At 30.1% G+C, this 19,769-nt stretch overlaps 1 protein-coding gene across 4 annotated transcripts in view; it reads right to left on the reverse strand.

The window, feature by feature from the left end:
* The window catches only part of LOC129981340 (cytochrome P450 4V2-like), a 64,810-nt gene that overhangs the window by 7,359 nt on the left and 37,682 nt on the right, over positions 1–19,769 (reverse strand). For all 4 annotated transcript variants that reach the window (XM_056092137.1, XM_056092136.1, XM_056092138.1 and 1 more), the window contains one exon: positions 2,567–2,725. In XM_056092137.1, the coding sequence (XP_055948112.1) occupies positions 2,567–2,725 (159 nt within the window). The remainder of the gene's footprint in view (positions 1–2,566; positions 2,726–19,769) is intronic.

A 19,769-nucleotide genomic window follows, 5' to 3' on the forward strand; every position in this document is an offset into this window, starting at 1 on the left:
TTGTCTTCCTTTAGTGCTAAGTCTTTCTTTTCATAATACCCATAACAAAACATCGAAAAATCTAGAAGAATCCCATATCTTTGCTTCCAGAAGAAATATCACTAAAATTCATGTGTTTTTGAGGACTTTGCCACCAAATTATCAAATAGCCGCTAATGTCACCAAATTTATCACACATTTCCTGAAGTTATTGAACCAACATTCATTAGTTCTTTTAGGGATATTTGTAAAATTATATTCCATATTATAAGGCTACTGAGCAGGGAAACTATATCACTCATTCGCAACAATATGCAATCAGTAAGACAACACAATTAAAGAAAGAGTGCAGAACAAATTTATTATTAGGAATTGCTCAAAAATATCAGTCGTTCTTATTGCTCATTGTCTGGTGTATTTCCTTAACCGTGCTCAAAGCGATTTTTTTTTCTTATTTAATATTAATCTCAAATTCCGTTAAATTTCATATTGTACGATGTTACTTTTAGACATTTTTCATTTACAAAAAGGTTTAAATAATATGCTTAATAATATAACTTTCATGTTTCAATAAACAAATAATTATTGACATAATCAGGGGTGTTTGTGGGACCCCAAAAAATCCCCTGAAACTTTTACGGACTTACTACCGGCATTTTGGAGTTTCGAGAAGGGGGGAGGGGAGAAATGAAAAATTACAATTATGAAGTATTGAATGACCTAATTATAAAAGTTCAATGAATTACTTTTTTTGCAAAATTAATAACTATAAACTTTCAAACATATAAACTACTACATTTCATGCAAATATTTTAAATTACCTGAATTAATTCTTTTAAAAAATTATCTAATTTCTGCTGCTTTTTTTATTTTCTAATGTTTGTGGGCTTGTCTTTCTTTTGTGGTGAACTTCATAATTGCAGGAAGGTTGACTTTTATTTTCCTCATTTACAGTGGAAGAAATTTCCTCGAGAACTGCACATGCAGAGGTAGAAGCAGTTTGCTTTTCTGCTAATGTAGAAGGTTTTTTGGAGACTTTTATAGGTGACTCATCTGAAATACATTTTTTTAAGTCCTCTTGATATGTTTTCCAACTTCATATTCAGTAAGAGATCTTTGTGAATTGGATCAGTCATTGGATTTTTTGGGCCATATTTTTTCACATGAGGTTTCTTTAGAAGCCATTAAATCATATTTAATAGTCTGCACTGCATCCATGGAATCAATCTTAAGAGAGGTTCTATAGTCAGTGACAAGTGTATCCATTAAGTTGAATGCACTTTCCACTAATGGGCTATGGAAGCAGCTAAGGCAGGCTTTGACCAATTTAGCCAATGTAGGATACTTATAATCATTTGTGAAATCATCTTTTAAATTAAAAACTTTAGACCAATATTTATCAATTGTACACTTGACTTGCTTTCCACTTTCATCAGATGTGTAGAGTATTTCTTTGGTGTTATCAATATCACTCTGGTGTAACTTATTTCAGCTTCTCCTTTTGACTTTTCATTATCACTAAAAATATGGGACATAAAAGATGATAATATTTCAAAAGCTAATATTGTACTGGTTTTACCTCTTAGCTCTGGATCTAATGCTGTAAAACTAATTAGATATGAATTTTTAAGGGGTAATTCCTATTTCATATGCTGAAATTTCAAAGTGAAATTCTCTTGCGTACATAAATAAAAAAATATTTCAATAAGCGAAACGAAAAATTTACACGTGCATCAATAAATGAAACGAAAATTTTACACAGCGGAGAAAAAAAAGTTGCGAAGCGATCAATGACAAATAGCTAATACGGCGAAAAATCCCCCTTCTCTACTTATTGGCGCTACGCCAGGAGAGATAAGACCTTTGAACCCAGAGTCACGTTATCGCACATCTGGTCGAACGAAGTCTCCCCCTTTTTTTTCTGCCGCGCCTACTTGCCGAAAAGAATCCAGAAGAGAATGTCCGAGAACCGGGGGAATGAGTCATAACTCGCAATAAGGAAAGAACAAAAAAGAAGTTTTTTCCCCCTTTTCACGCATTATCATTGCCTTTGGAGAAAGAAAGGAAAAGTTTTCACCACACACACTGACCTTGCGTTTTCGGCTTTCAAAGCAAACAAAATTACCCAGATCAAAATAAATAATTCATTATTATTCCTACTTCCTTTTGAACGACGATCCCCGGAATTTCCGGGTATCGAAGTTCAAAATCCCCGGAATTCCGGGGTTTCCCCGGAGCACAAACACCCCTGTCATAATTTATATAACATAATTTACTGTTTTTTTATTAATAATTGGCTTAGGAAATAAATCATTCATGTTTTTTTATGTAATTCAGAATGATTTCAGATACATGCAACTGTATAGTATTTAATTTTTACCGTGGTATTTCTTATTCTGTTATGTCAAATTAAATATACAGAAAATGTATAAAAATACTTAAGAGTTGCTGGATCATAATTCAAATTTCTCTGTCATCAGAGATAAATAAACTCTGCTAATATGCGAATAAAATTGTGATTAGTTTGTAGATTAAAAGACCAATGTTTCGCTTTTTGATTTAAAAACGCCATAATGCAGAAATTTACCGCTAGTGCAAAGGTATTCACTTCTTCTCTGATACCTTCTTCACTAATTTCTCCTGTTTCCATGTGCATTTCCAGCAGACGGTCCAGTAGAGCCTTGCGTTTACCTCTATCTTTCTCTATATCACCGCTCAAATATCGCTCTTTCCTTTCGTGGATTATCTAGGACGAACAAATTAAACTAAATTGTGGATACTTTTCCAAAGAAACTTCTTATATTTATTATTTTTATATTATATATTTTCTAAACAGGAAACTGGATAAATGGAAAAGTTAGTTCACCCACAGGACTTATGCTACAACATTTAATTTTGGGTATTTATTAATTTTTCAAATGTTTCAAACATATAATTAATTCGTTGTGATACTAATGATTTACAGGTAGATAATAGTTCTTTTCATGTAAAAGAGCATTTTATTTACGACAAGCCATCTCTTGCGATCGGCTGTTCGCCGGGATTAATGGTCACTAAATTTTTTTATTAATTTTAGGTAATTTTGTCTTAATGGTTTCCTAGTAGAGAATTTTTAAGCTTCACATTTTGGCAGATATATAATTCATATTTAGAAGCCTTACATTAAATCGCCATTAACAAATACAGTAGTCAGATGAAATTATGTAAAATTCAAGATGGAGCAAAAAAATTCAGTTGGCATAAATTAAGCTTATAACATGGAAAAAATAATTATGTTTAAGAAAATATTACAATACAGCTTCAAGCAATGAGTAAATGCAAAATTAAGTAAAAATTAATTTTTATTAAAAAAAATTATCATACTATAAATCTAAAACCAAACGCTGACTGAATTTAAAACCTATGAATTAGATTCAGTTTTATTAACGTCCCGTTTTGAAGCAACACAGGGCTATTTTGGAAACTAGAACAGCTGTCAGATAACGAGAACGACACCTAAGCTGGCCTCCAAGTCTCCGCGCCAAGTAGGGGTCAAGGGAATATGCTCTGATAGATTTGACGGGTAAAAGAAGCATTTATACGACGTCTCCTTGGAATCGAGTCTCGCACCTTCAGCCCATTGGCTTCGAAGCCGAGATAATCTGTAACCTTATCATGAAAATTATTTAGATATAAATATGATGGTAAAAGAAGGCCACGGCGTTCCAGTATAGTAGAGGTAACTTATAAAATAGTGGTGAATAATATCTGTTATTTCACATATACAATGAGGGAATAATGGGAAGAGGAGTCTATGCTCCATTATTTTTTTAAATCAATAACTTTAATCTGTAACCTTATCATGAAAATTATTTAGATATGAATATGATGGTAAAAGAAGGCAACGACGTTCCAGTATAGTAGAGGTAACTTATAAAATAGAGGTGAATAATATCTGTTTTTTCACATATACAATGAGGGAATAATGGGAAGAGGAGTCTATGCTCCATTATTTTTTTAAATCAATAACTTTAATCTGTAACCTTATCATGAAAATTATTTAGATATAAATATGATGGTAAAAGAAGGCCACGGCGTTCCAGTATAGTAGAGGTAACTTATAAAATACAGGTGAATAATATCTGTTTTTTCACATATACAATGAGGGAATAATGGGAAGAGGAGTCTATGCTCCATTATTTTTTTAAATCAATAACTTTAATCTGTAACCTTATCATGAAAATTATTTAGATATAAATATGATGGTAAAAGAAGGCCACGGCGTTCCAGTATAGTAGAGGTAACTTATAAAATAGAGGTGAATAATATCTGTTTTTTCACATATACAATGAGGGAATAATGGGAAGAGGAGTCTATGCTCCATTATTTTTTTAAATCAATAACTTTAATCTGTAACCTTATCATGAAAATTATTTAGATATGAATATGATGGTAAAAGAAGGCCACGGCGTTCCAGTATAGTAGAGGTAACTTATAAAATAGAGGCGAATAATATCTGTTTTTTCACATATACAATGAGGGAATAATGGGAAGAGGAGTCTATGCTCCATTATTTTTTTTAATCAATAACTTTAATCTGTAACCTTATCATGAAAATTATTTAGATATGAATATGATGGTAAAAGAAGGCCACGGCGTTCCAGTATAGTAGAGGTAACTTATAAAATAGAGGCAAATAATATCTGTTTTTTCACATATACAATGAGGGAATAATGGGAAGAGGAGTCTATGCTCCATTATTTTTTTTAATCAATAACTTTAATCTGTAACCTTATCATGAAAATTATTTAGATATGAATATGATGGTAAAAAAAGGCCACGGCGTTCCAGTATAGTAGAGGTAACTTATAAAATAGAGGTGAATAATATCTGTTTTTTCACATATACAATGAGGGAATAATGGGAAGAGGAGTCTATGCTCCATTATTTTTTTAAATCAATAACTTTAATCTGTAACCTTATCATGAAAATTATTTAGATATGAATATGATGGTAAAAGAAGGCCACGGCGTTCCAGTATAGTAGAGGTAACTTATAAAATAGAGGTGAATAATATCTGTTTTTTCACATATACAATGAGGGAATAATGGGAAGAGGAGTCTATGCTCCATTATTTTTTTAAATCAATAACTTTAATCTGTAACCTTATCATGAAAATTATTTAGATATAAATATGATGGTAAAAGAAGGCGGCGGCGTTCCAGTATAGTAGAGGTAACTTATAAAATAGAGGTGAATAATATCTGTTTTTTCACATATACAATGAGGGAATAATGGAAAGAGGAGTCTATGCTCCATTATTTTTTTAAATCAATAACTTTAATCTGTAACCTTATCATGAAAATTATTTAGATATAAATATGATGGTAAAAGAAGGCCACGGCGTTCCAGTATAGTAGAGGTAACTTATAAAATACAGGTGAATAATATCTGTATTTTCACATATACAATGAGGGAATAATGGGAAGAGGAGTCTATGCTCCATTATTTTTTTAAATCAATAACTTTAATCTGTAACCTTATCATGAAAATTATTTAGATATAAATATGATGGTAAAAGAAGGCCACGGCGTTCCAGTATAGTAGAGGTAACTTATAAAATAGAGGTGAATAATATCTGTTTTTTCACATATACAATGAGGGAATAATGGAAAGAGGAGTCTATGCTCCATTATTTTTTTAAATCAATAACTTTAATCTGTAACCTTATCATGAAAATTATTTAGATATAAATATGATGGTAAAAGAAGGCCACGGCGTTCCAGTATAGTAGAGGTAACTTATAAAATACAGGTGAATAATATCTGTTTTTTCACATATACAATGAAGGAATAATGGGAAGAGGAGTCTATGCTCCATTATTTTTTTAAATCAATAACTTTAATCTGTAACCTTATCATGAAAATTATTTAGATATGAATATGATGGTAAAAGAAGGCCACGGCGTTCCAGTATAGTAGAGGTAACTTATAAAATAGAGGCGAATAATATCTGTTTTTTCACATATACAATGAGGGAATAATGGGAAGAGGAGTCTATGCTCCATTATTTTTTTAAATCAATAACTTTAATCTGTAACCTTATCATGAAAATTATTTAGATATGAATATGATGGAAAAAGAAGGCCACGTCGTTCCAGTATAGTAGAGGTAACTTATAAAATAGTGGTGAATAATATCTGTTATTTCACATATACAATGAGGGAATAATGTGAAGAGGAGTCTATGCTCCATTATTTTTTTAAATCAATAACTTTAATCTGTAACCTTATCATTAAAATTATTTAGATATAAATATGATGGTAAAAGAAGGCCACGGCGTTCCAGTATAGTAGAGGTAACTTATAAAATAGAGGTGAATAATATCTGTTTTTTCACATATACAATGAGGGAATAATGGGAAGAGGAGTCTATGCTCCATTATTTTTTTAAATCAATAACTTTAATATGTAACCTTATCATGAAAAGTATTTAGATATGAATATGATGGTAAAAGAAGGCCACGGCGTTCCAGTATAGTAGAGATAACTTATAAAATAGAGGTGAATAATATCTGTTTTTTCACATATACAATGAGGGAATAATGGGAAGAGGAGTCTATGCTCCATTATTTTTTTAAATCAATAACTTTAATCTGTAACCTTATCATGAAAATTATTTAGATATAAATATGATGGTAAAAGAAGGCCACGGCGTTCCAGTATAGTAGAGGTAACTTATAAAATACAGGTGAATAATATCTGTTTTTTCACATATACAATGAGGGAATAATGGGAAGAGGAGTCTATGCTCCATTATTTTTTTAAATCAATAACTTTAATCTGTAACCTTATCATGAAAATTATTTAGATATGAATATGATGGTAAAAGAAGGCCACGGCGTTCCAGTATAGTAGAGGTAACTTATAAAATAGAGGCGAATAATATCTGTTTTTTCACATATACAATGGGGGAATAATGGGAAGAGGAGTCTATGCTCCATTATTTTTTTAAATCAATAACTTTAATCTGTAACCTTATCATGAAAATTATTTAGATATGAATATGATGGTAAAAGAAGGCCACGTCGTTCCAGTATAGTAGAGGTAACTTATAAAATAGTGGTGAATAATATCTGTTATTTCACATATACAATGAGGGAATAATGTGAAGAGGAGTCTATGCTCCATTATTTTTTTAAATCAATAACTTTAATCTGTAACCTTATCATGAAAATTATTTAGATATAAATATGATGGTAAAAGAAGGCCACGGCGTTCCAGTATAGTAGAGGTAACTTATAAAATAGAGGTGAATAATATCTGTTTTTTCACATATACAATGAGGGAATAATGGGAAGAGGAGTCTATGCTCCATTATTTTTTTAAATCAATAACTTTAATATGTAACCTTATCATGAAAAGTATTTAGATATGAATATGATGGTAAAAGAAGGCCACGGCGTTCCAGTATAGTAGAGATAACTTATAAAATAGAGGTGAATAATATCTGTTTTTTCACATATACAATGAGGGAATAATGGGAAGAGGAGTCTATGCTCCATTATTTTTTAAAATCAATAACTTTAATCTATAACCTTATCATGAAAATTATTTAGATATAAATATGATGGTAAAAGAAGGCCACGGCGTTCCAGTATAGTAGAGGTAACTTATAAAATAGAGGTGAATAATATCTGTTTTTTCACATATACAATGAGGGAATAATGGGAAGAGGAGTCTATGCTCCATTATTTTTTTAAATCAATAACTTTCATCTGTAACCTTATCATGAAAATTATTTAGATATGAATATGATGGTAAAAGAAGGCCACGGCGTTCCAGTATAGTAGAGGTAACTTATAAAATAGAGGTGAATAATATCTGTTTTTTCACATATACAATGAGGGAATAATGGGAAGAGGAGTCTATGCTCCATTATTTTTTAAAATCAATAACTTTAATCTGTAACCTTATCATGAAAATTATTTAGATATAAATATGATGGTAAAAGAAGGCCACGGCGTTCCAGTATAGTAGAGGTAACTTATAAAATAGAGGTGAATAATATCTGTTTTTTCACATATACAATGAGGGAATAATGGAAAGAGGAGTCTATGCTCCATTATTTTTTTAAATCAATAACTTTAATCTGTAACCTTATCATGAAAATTATTTAGATATGAATATGATGGTAAAAGAAGGCCACGGCGTTCCAGTATAGTAGAGGTAACTTATAAAATAGTGGTGAATAATATCTGTTATTTCACATATACAATGAGGGAATAATGGGAAGAGGAGTCTATGCTCCATTATTTTTTTAAATCAATAACTTTAATCTGTAACCTTATCATGAAAATTATTTAGATATAAATATGATGGTAAAAGAAGGCCACGGCGTTCCAGTATAGTAGAGGTAACTTATAAAATAGAGGTGAATAATATCTGTTTTTTCACATATACAATGAGGGAATAATGTGAAGACTAGTCTATGCTCCATTATTTTTTTAAATCAATAACTTTAATCTGTAACCTTATCATGAAAATTATTTAGATATAAATATGATGGTAAAAGAAGGCCACGGCGTTCCAGTATAGTAGAGGTAACTTATAAAATAGAGGTGAATAATATCTGTTTTTTCACATATACAATGAGGGAATAATGGGAAGAGGAGTCTATGCTCCATTATTTTTTTAAATCAATAACTTTAATCTGTAACCTTATCATGAAAATTATTTAGATATGAATATGATGGTAAAAGAAGGCCACGGCGTTCCAGTATAGTAGAGGTAACTTATAAAATAGAGGCGAATAATATCTGTTTTTTCACATATACAATGAGGGAATAATGGGAAGAGGAGTCTATGCTCCATTATTTTTTTAAATCAATAACTTTAATCTGTAACCTTATCATGAAAATTATTTAGATATGAATATGATAATAAAAGAAGGCCACGGCGTTCCAGTATAGTAGAGGTAACTTATAAAATAGTGGTGAATAATATCTGTTATTTCACATATACAATGAGGGAATAATGGGAAGAGGAGTCTATGCTCCATTATTTTTTTAAATCAATAACTTTAATCTGTAACCTTATCATGAAAATTATTTAGATATAAATATGATGGTAAAAGAAGGCCACGGCGTTCCAGTATAGTAGAGGTAACTTATAAAATAGAGGTGAATAATATCTGTTTTTTCACATATACAATGAGGGAATAATGTGAAGACTAGTCTATGCTCCATTATTTTTTTAAATCAATAACTTTAATCTGTAACCTTATCATGAAAATTATTTAGATATGAATATGATGGTAAAAGAAGGCCACGGCGTTCCAGTATAGTAGAGGTAACTTATAAAATAGAGGTGAATAATATCTGTTTTTTCACATATACAATGAGGGAATAAGGGGAAGAGGAGTCTATGCTCCATTATTTTTTTAAATCAATAACTTTAATCTGTAACCTTATCATGAAAATTATTTAGATATGAATATGATGGTAAAAGAAGGCCACGGCGTTCCAGTATAGTAGAGGTAACTTATAAAATAGAGGTGAATAATATCTGTTTTTTCACATATACAATGAGGGAATAATGAGAAGAGGAGTCTATGCTCCATTATTTTTTTAATCAATAACTTTAATCTGTAACCTTATCATGAAAATTATTTAGATATAAATATGATGGTAAAAGAAGGACACGGCGTTCCAGTATAGTAGAGGTAACTTATAAAATAGAGGTGAATAATATCTGTTTTTTCACATATACAATGAGGGAATAATGTGAAGACTAGTCTATGCTCCATTATTTTTTTAAATCAATAACTTTAATCTGTAACCTTATCATGAAAATTATTTAGATATGAATATGATGGTAAAAGAAGGCCACGGCGTTCCAGTATAGTAGAGGTAACTTATAAAATAGAGGTGAATAATATCTGTTTTTTCACATATACAATGAGGGAATAATGAGAAGAGGAGTCTATGCTCCATTATTTTTTTAATCAATAACTTTAATCTGTAACCTTATCATGAAAATTATTTAGATATAAATATGATGGTAAAAGAAGGACACGGCCTTCCAGTATAGTAGAGGTAACTTATAAAATAGAGGTGAATAATATCTGTTTTTTCACATATACAATGAGGGAATAATGGGAAGAGGAGTCTATGCTCCATTATTTTTTTTAATCAATAACTTTAATCTGTAACCTTATCATGAAAATTATTTAGATATGAATATGATGGTAAAAGAAGGCCACGGCGTTCCAGTATAGTAGAGGTAACTTATAAAATAGAGGTGAATAATATCTGTTTTTTCACATATACAATGAGGGAATAATGGGAAGAGGAGTCTATGCTCCATTATTTTTTTAAATCAATAACTTTAATCTGTAACCTTATCATGAAAATTATTTAGATATGAATATGATGGTAAAAGAAGGCCACGGCGTTCCAGTATAGTAGAGGTAACTTATAAAATAGTGGTGAATAATATCTGTTTTTTCACATATACAATGAGGGAATAATGTGAAGACTAGTCTATGCTCCATTATTTTTTTAAATCAATAACTTTAATCTGTAACCTTATCATGAAAATTATTTAGATATGAATATGATGGTAAAAGAAGGCCACGGCGTTCCAGTATAGTATAGGTAACTTATAAAATAGAGGTGAATAATATCTGTTTTTTCACATATACAATGAGGGAATAATGGGAAGAGGAGTCTATGCTCCATTATTTTTTTAAATCAATAACTTTAATCTGTAACCTTATCATGAAAATTATTTAGATATGAATATGATGGTAAAAGAAGGCCACGGCGTTCCAGTATAGTAGAGGTAACTTATAAAATAGAGGTGAATAATATCTGTTTTTTCACATATACAATGAGGGAATAATGGGAAGAGGAGTCTATGCTCCATTATTTTTTTAAATCAATAACTTTAATCTGTAACCTTATCATGAAAATTATTTAGATATAAATATGATGGTAAAAGAAGGCCACGGCGTTCCAGTATAGTAGAGGTAACTTATAAAATAGAGGTGAATAATATCTGTTTTTTCACATATACAATGAGGGAATAATGGGAAGAGGAGTCTATGCTCCATTATTTTTTTAAATCAATAACTTTAATCTGTAACCTTATCATGAAAATTATTTAGATATAAATATGATGGTAAAAGAAGGCCACGGCGTTCCAGTATAGTAGAGGTAACTTATAAAATAGAGGTGAATAATATCTGTTTTTTCACATATACAATGAGGGAATAATGGGAAGAGGAGTCTATGCTCCATTATTTTTTTAAATCAATAACTTTAATCTGTAACCTTATCATGAAAATTATTTAGATATGAATATGATGGTAAAAGAAGGCCACGGCGTTCCAGTATAGTAGAGGTAACTTATAAAATAGAGGTGAATAATATCTGTTTTTTCACATATACAATGAGGGAATAATGGGAAGAGGAGTCTATGCTCCATTATTTTTTTAAATAAATAACTTTAGTCTGTAACCTTATCATGAAAATTATTTAGATATGAATATGATGGTAAAAGAAGGCCACGGCGTTCCAGTATAGTAGAGGTAACTTATAAAATAGTGGTGAATAATATCTGTTATTTCACATATACAATGAGGGAATAATGGGATAAGGAGTCTATGCTCCATTATTTTTTTAAATCAATAACTTTAATCTGTAACCTTATCATGAAAATTATTTAGATATAAATATGATGGTAAAAGAAGGCCACGGCGTTCCAGTATAGTAGAGGTAACTTATAAAATAGTGGTGAATAATATCTGTTTTTTCACATATACAATGAGGGAATAATGGGAAGAGGAGTCTATGCTCCATTATTTTTTTTAATCAATAACATTAATCTGTAACCTTATCATGAAAATTATTTAGATATAAATATGATGGTAAAAGAAGGCCACGGCGTTCCAGTATAGTAGAGGTAACTTATAAAATAGAGGTGAATAATATCTGTTTTTTCACATATACAATGAGGGAATAATGGGAAGAGGAGTCTATGCTCCATTATTTTTTTTAATCAATAACTTTAATCTGTAACCTTATCATGAAAATTATTTATATATAAATATGATGGTAAAAGAAGGCCACGGCGTTCCAGTATAGTAGAGGTAACTTATAAAATAGAGGTGAATAATATCTGTTTTTTCACATATACAATGAGAGAATAATGGGAAGAGGAGTCTATGCTCCATTATTTTTTTTAATCAATAACTTTTATCTGTAACCTTATCATGAAAATTATTTAGATATGAATATGATGGTAAAAGAAGGCCACGGCGTTCCAGTATAGTAGAGGTAACTTATAAAATAGTGGTGAATAATATCTGTTTTTTCACATATACAATGAGGGAATAATGGGAAGAGGAGTCTATGCTCCATTATTTTTTTAAATCAATAACTTTAATCTGTAACCTTATCATGAAAATTATTTAGATATAAATATGATGGTAAAAGAAGGCCACGGCGTTCCAGTATAGTAGAGGTAACTTATAAAATAGAGGTGAATAATATCTGTTTTTTCACATATACAATGAGGGAATAATGGGAAGAGGAGTCTATGCTCCATTATTTTTTTAAATCAATAACTTTAATCTGTAACCTTATCATGAAAATTATTTAGACATAAATATGATGGTAAAAGAAGGCCACGGCGTTCCAGTATAGTAGAGGTAACTTATAAAATAGAGGTGAATAATATCTGTTTTTTCACATATACAATGAGGGAATAATGGGAAGAGGAGTCTATGCTCCATTATTTTTTTAAATCAATAACTTTAATCTGTAACCTTATCATGAAAATTATTTAGATATGAATATGATGGTAAAAGAAGGCCACGGCGTTCCAGTATAGTAGAGGTAACTTATAAAATAGAGGTGAATAATATCTGTTTTTTCACATATACAAGGAGGGAATAATGGGAAGAGGAGTCTATGCTCCATTATTTTTTTAAATAAATAACTTTAGTCTGTAACCTTATCATGAAAATTATTTAGATATGAATATGATGGTAAAAGAAGGCCACGGCGTTCCAGTATAGTAGAGGTAACTTATAAAATAGTGGTGAATAATATCTGTTATTTCACATATACAATGAGGGAATAATGGGAAGAGGAGTCTATGCTCCATTATTTTTTTAAATCAATAACTTTAATCTGTAACCTTATCATGAAAATTATTTAGATATAAATATGATGGTAAAAGAAGGCCACGGCGTTCCAGTATAGTAGAGGTAACTTATAAAATAGAGGTGAATAATATCTGTTTTTTCACATATACAATGAGGGAATAATGTGAAGACTAGTCTATGCTCCATTATTTTTTTAAATCAATAACTTTAATCTGTAACCTTATCATGAAAATTATTTAGATATGAATATGATGGTAAAAGAAGGCCACGGCGTTCCAGTATAGTAGAGGTAACTTATAAAATAGAGGTGAATAATATCTGTTTTTTCACATATACAATGAGGGAATAAGGGGAAGAGGAGTCTATGCTCCATTATTTTTTTAAATCAATAACTTTAATCTGTAACCTTATCATGAAAATTATTTAGATATGAATATGATGGTAAAAGAAGGCCACGGCGTTCCAGTATAGTAGAGGTAACTTATAAAATAGAGGTGAATAATATCTGTTTTTTCACATATACAATGAGGGAATAATGAGAAGAGGAGTCTATGCTCCATTATTTTTTTAATCAATAACTTTAATCTGTAACCTTATCATGAAAATTATTTAGATATAAATATGATGGTAAAAGAAGGACACGGCGTTCCAGTATAGTAGAGGTAACTTATAAAATAGAGGTGAATAATATCTGTTTTTTCACATATACAATGAGGGAATAATGTGAAGACTAGTCTATGCTCCATTATTTTTTTAAATCAATAACTTTAATCTGTAACCTTATCATGAAAATTATTTAGATATGAATATGATGGTAAAAGAAGGCCACGGCGTTCCAGTATAGTAGAGGTAACTTATAAAATAGAGGCGAATAATATCTGTTTTTTCACATATACAATGAGGGAATAATGTGAAGAGGAGTCTATGCTCCATTATTTTTTTAAATCAATAACTTTAATCTGTAACCTTATCATGAAAATTATTTAGATATGAATATGATGGTAAAAGAAGGCCACGGCGTTCCAGTATAGTAGAGGTAACTTATAAAATAGAGGTGAATAATATCTGTTTTTTCACATATACAATGAGGGAATAATGTGAAGACTAGTTTATGCTCCATTATTTTTTTAAATCAATGACTTTCATCTGTAACCTTATCATGAAAAGTATTTAGATATGAATATGATGGTAAAAGACGGCCACGGCGTTCCAGTATAGTAGAGGTAACTTATAAAATAGAAGTGAATAATATCTGTTTTTTCACATATACAATGAGGGAATAATGGGAAGAGGAGTCTATGCTCCATTATTTTTTTAAATCAATAACTTTAATCTGTAACCTTATCATGAAAATTATTTAGATATAAATATGATGGTAAAAGAAGGCCACGGCGTTCCAGTATAGTAGAGGTAACTTATAAAATAGAGGTGAATAATATCTGTTTTTTCACATATACAATGAGGGAATAATGGGAAGAGGAGTCTATGCTCCATTATTTTTTTAAATCAATAACTTTAATCTGTAACCTTATCATGAAAATTATTTAGATATGAATATGATGGTAAAAGAAGGCCACGGCGTTCCAGTATAGTAGAGGTAACTTATAAAATAGAGGCGAATAATATCTGTTTTTTCACATATACAATGAGGGAATAATGGGAAGAGGAGTCTATGCTCCATTATTTTTTTAAATCAATAACATTAATCTGTAACCTTATCATGAAAATTATTTAGATATGAATATGATGGTAAAAGAAGGCCACGGCGTTCCAGTATAGTAGAGGTAACTTATAAAATAGTGGTGAATAATATCTGTTATTTCACATATACAATGAGGGAATAATGGGAAGAGGAGTCTATGCTCCATTATTTTTTTAAATCAATAACTTTAATCTGTAACCTTATCATGAAAATTATTTAGATATAAATATGATGGTAAAAGAAGGCCACGGCGTTCCAGTATAGTAGAGGTAACTTATAAAATAGAGGTGAATAATATCTGTTTTTTCACATATACAATGAGGGAATAATGTGAAGACTAGTCTATGCTCCATTATTTTTTTAAATCAATAACTTTAATCTGTAACCTTATCATGAAAATTATTTAGATATGAATATGATGGTAAAAGAAGGCCACGGCGTTCCAGTATAGTAGAGGTAACTTATAAAATAGAGGTGAATAATATCTGTTTTTTCACATATACAATGAGGGAATAAGGGGAAGAGGAGTCTATGCTCCATTATTTTTTTAAATCAATAACTTTAATCTGTAACCTTATCATGAAAATTATTTAGATATGAATATGATGGTAAAAGAAGGCCACGGCGTTCCAGTATAGTAGAGGTAACTTATAAAATAGAGGTGAATAATATCTGTTTTTTCACATATACAATGAGGGAATAATGAGAAGAGGAGTCTATGCTCCATTATTTTTTTAATCAATAACTTTAATCTGTAACCTTATCATGAAAATTATTTAGATATAAATATGATGGTAAAAGAAGGACACGGCCTTCCAGTATAGTAGAGGTAACTTATAAAATAGAGGTGAATAATATCTGTTTTTTCACATATACAATGAGGGAATAATGGGAAGAGGAGTCTATGCTCCATTATTTTTTTTAATCAATAACTTTAATCTGTAACCTTATCATGAAAATTATTTAGATATGAATATGATGGTAAAAGAAGGCCACGGCGTTCCAGTATAGTAGAGGTAACTTATAAAATAGAGGTGAATAATATCTGTTTTTTCACATATACAATGAGGGAATAATGGGAAGAGGAGTCTATGCTCCATTATTTTTTTAAATCAATAACTTTAATCTGTAACCTTATCATGAAAATTATTTAGATATGAATATGATGGTAAAAGAAGGCCACGGCGTTCCAGTATAGTAGAGGTAACTTATAAAATAGTGGTGAATAATATCTGTTTTTTCACATATACAATGAGGGAATAATGTGAAGACTAGTCTATGCTCCATTATTTTTTTAAATCAATAACTTTAATCTGTAACCTTATCATGAAAATTATTTAGATATGAATATGATGGTAAAAGAAGGCCACGGCGTTCCAGTATAGTATAGGTAACTTATAAAATAGAGGTGAATAATATCTGTTTTTTCACATATACAATGAGGGAATAATGGGAAGAGGAGTCTATGCTCCATTATTTTTTTAAATCAATAACTTTAATCTGTAACCTTATCATGAAAATTATTTAGATATGAATATGATGGTAAAAGAAGGCCACGGCGTTCCAGTATAGTAGAGGTAACTTATAAAATAGAGGTGAATAATATCTGTTTTTTCACATATACAATGAGGGAATAATGGGAAGAGGAGTCTATGCTCCATTATTTTTTTAAATCAATAACTTTAATCTGTAACCTTATCATGAAAATTATTTAGATATAAATATGATGGTAAAAGAAGGCCACGGCGTTCCAGTATAGTAGAGGTAACTTATAAAATAGAGGTGAATAATATCTGTTTTTTCACATATACAATGAGGGAATAATGGGAAGAGGAGTCTATGCTCCATTATTTTTTTAAATCAATAACTTTAATCTGTAACCTTATCATGAAAATTATTTAGATATAAATATGATGGTAAAAGAAGGCCACGGCGTTCCAGTATAGTAGAGGTAACTTATAAAATAGAGGTGAATAATATCTGTTTTTTCACATATACAATGAGGGAATAATGGGAAGAGGAGTCTATGCTCCATTATTTTTTTAAATCAATAACTTTAATCTGTAACCTTATCATGAAAATTATTTAGATATGAATATGATGGTAAAAGAAGGCCACGGCGTTCCAGTATAGTAGAGGTAACTTATAAAATAGAGGTGAATAATATCTGTTTTTTCACATATACAATGAGGGAATAATGGGAAGAGGAGTCTATGCTCCATTATTTTTTTAAATAAATAACTTTAGTCTGTAACCTTATCATGAAAATTATTTATATATGAATATGATGGTAAAAGAAGGCCACGGCGTTCCAGTATAGTAGAGGTAACTTATAAAATAGTGGTGAATAATATCTGTTATTTCACATATACAATGAGGGAATAATGGGATAAGGAGTCTATGCTCCATTATTTTTTTAAATCAATAACTTTAATCTGTAACCTTATCATGAAAATTATTTAGATATGAATATGATGGTAAAAGAAGGCCACGGCGTTCCAGTATAGTAGAGGTAACTTATAAAATAGAGGCGAATAATATCTGTTTTTTCACATATACAATGAGGGAATAATGTGAAGAGGAGTCTATGCTCCATTATTTTTTTAAATCAATAACTTTAATCTGTAACCTTATCATGAAAATTATTTAGATATGAATATGATGGTAAAAGAAGGCCACGGCGTTCCAGTATAGTAGAGGTAACTTATAAAATAGAGGTGAATAATATCTGTTTTTTCACATATACAATGAGGGAATAATGTGAAGACTAGTTTATGCTCCATTATTTTTTTAAATCAATAACTTTCATCTGTAACCTTATCATGAAAAGTATTTAGATATGAATATGATGGTAAAAGACGGCCACGGCGTTCCAGTATAGTAGAGGTAACTTATAAAATAGAAGTGAATAATATCTGTTTTTTCACATATACAATGAGGGAATAATGGGAAGAGGAGTCTATGCTCCATTATTTTTTTAAATCAATAACTTTAATCTGTAACCTTATCATGAAAATTATTTAGATATAAATATGATGGTAAAAGAAGGCCACGGCGTTCCAGTATAGTAGAGGTAACTTATAAAATAGAGGTGAATAATATCTGTTTTTTCACATATACAATGAGGGAATAATGGGAAGAGGAGTCTATGCTCCATTATTTTTTTAAATCAATAACTTTAATCTGTAACCTTATCATGAAAATTATTTAGATATGAATATGATGGTAAAAGAAGGCCACGGCGTTCCAGTATAGTAGAGGTAACTTATAAAATAGAGGCGAATAATATCTGTTTTTTCACATATACAATGAGGGAATAATGGGAAGAGGAGTCTATGCTCCATTATTTTTTTAAATCAATAACATTAATCTGTAACCTTATCATGAAAATTATTTAGATATGAATATGATGGTAAAAGAAGGCCACGGCGTTCCAGTATAGTAGAGGTAACTTATAAAATAGTGGTGAATAATATCTGTTATTTCACATATACAATGAGGGAATAATGGGAAGAGGAGTCTATGCTCCATTATTTTTTTAAATCAATAACTTTAATCTGTAACCTTATCATGAAAATTATTTAGATATAAATATGATGGTAAAAGAAGGCCACGGCGTTCCAGTATAGTAGAGGTAACTTATAAAATAGAGGTGAATAATATCTGTTTTTTCACATATACAATGAGGGAATAATGTGAAGACTAGTCTATGCTCCATTATTTTTTTAAATCAATAACTTTAATCTGTAACCTTATCATGAAAATTATTTAGATATGAATATGATGGTAAAAGAAGGCCACGGCGTTCCAGTATAGTAGAGGTAACTTATAAAATAGAGGTGAATAATATCTGTTTTTTCACATATACAATGAGGGAATAAGGGGAAGAGGAGTCTATGCTCCATTATTTTTTTAAATCAATAACTTTAATCTGTAACCTTATCATGAAAATTATTTAGATATGAATATGATGGTAAAAGAAGGCCACGGCGTTCCAGTATAGTAGAGGTAACTTATAAAATAGAGGTGAATAATATCTGTTTTTTCACATATACAATGAGGGAATAATGAGAAGAGGAGTCTATGCTCCATTATTTTTTTAATCAATAACTTTAATCTGTAACCTTATCATGAAAATTATTTAGATATAAATATGATGGTAAAAGAAGGACACGGCCTTCCAGTATAGTAGAGGTAACTTATAAAATAGAGGTGAATAATATCTGTTTTTTCACATATACAATGAGGGAATAATGGGAAGAGGAGTCTATGCTCCATTATTTTTTTTAATCAATAACTTTAATCTGTAACCTTATCATGAAAATTATTTAGATATGAATATGATGGTAAAAGAAGGCCACGGCGTTCCAGTATAGTAGAGGTAACTTATAAAATAGAGGTGAATAATATCTGTTTTTTCACATATACAATGAGGGAATAATGGGAAGAGGAGTCTATGCTCCATTATTTTTTTAAATCAATAACTTTAATCTGTAACCTTATCATGAAAATTATTTAGATATGAATATGATGGTAAAAGAAGGCCACGGCGTTCCAGTATAGTAGAGGTAACTTATAAAATAGTGGTGAATAATATCTGTTTTTTCACATATACAATGAGGGAATAATGTGAAGACTAGTCTATGCTCCATTATTTTTTTAAATCAATAACTTTAATCTGTAACCTTATCATGAAAATTATTTAGATATGAATATGATGGTAAAAGAAGGCCACGGCGTTCCAGTATAGTATAGGTAACTTATAAAATAGAGGTGAATAATATCTGTTTTTTCACATATACAATGAGGGAATAATGGGAAGAGGAGTCTATGCTCCATTATTTTTTTAAATCAATAACTTTAATCTGTAACCTTATCATGAAAATTATTTAGATATGAATATGATGGTAAAAGAAGGCCACGGCGTTCCAGTATAG

This window comes from Argiope bruennichi, chromosome 8 (genome assembly GCF_947563725.1).
Source record: "Argiope bruennichi chromosome 8, qqArgBrue1.1, whole genome shotgun sequence".
NCBI classification, from domain to species: Eukaryota; Metazoa; Arthropoda; class Arachnida; order Araneae; family Araneidae; genus Argiope; species Argiope bruennichi.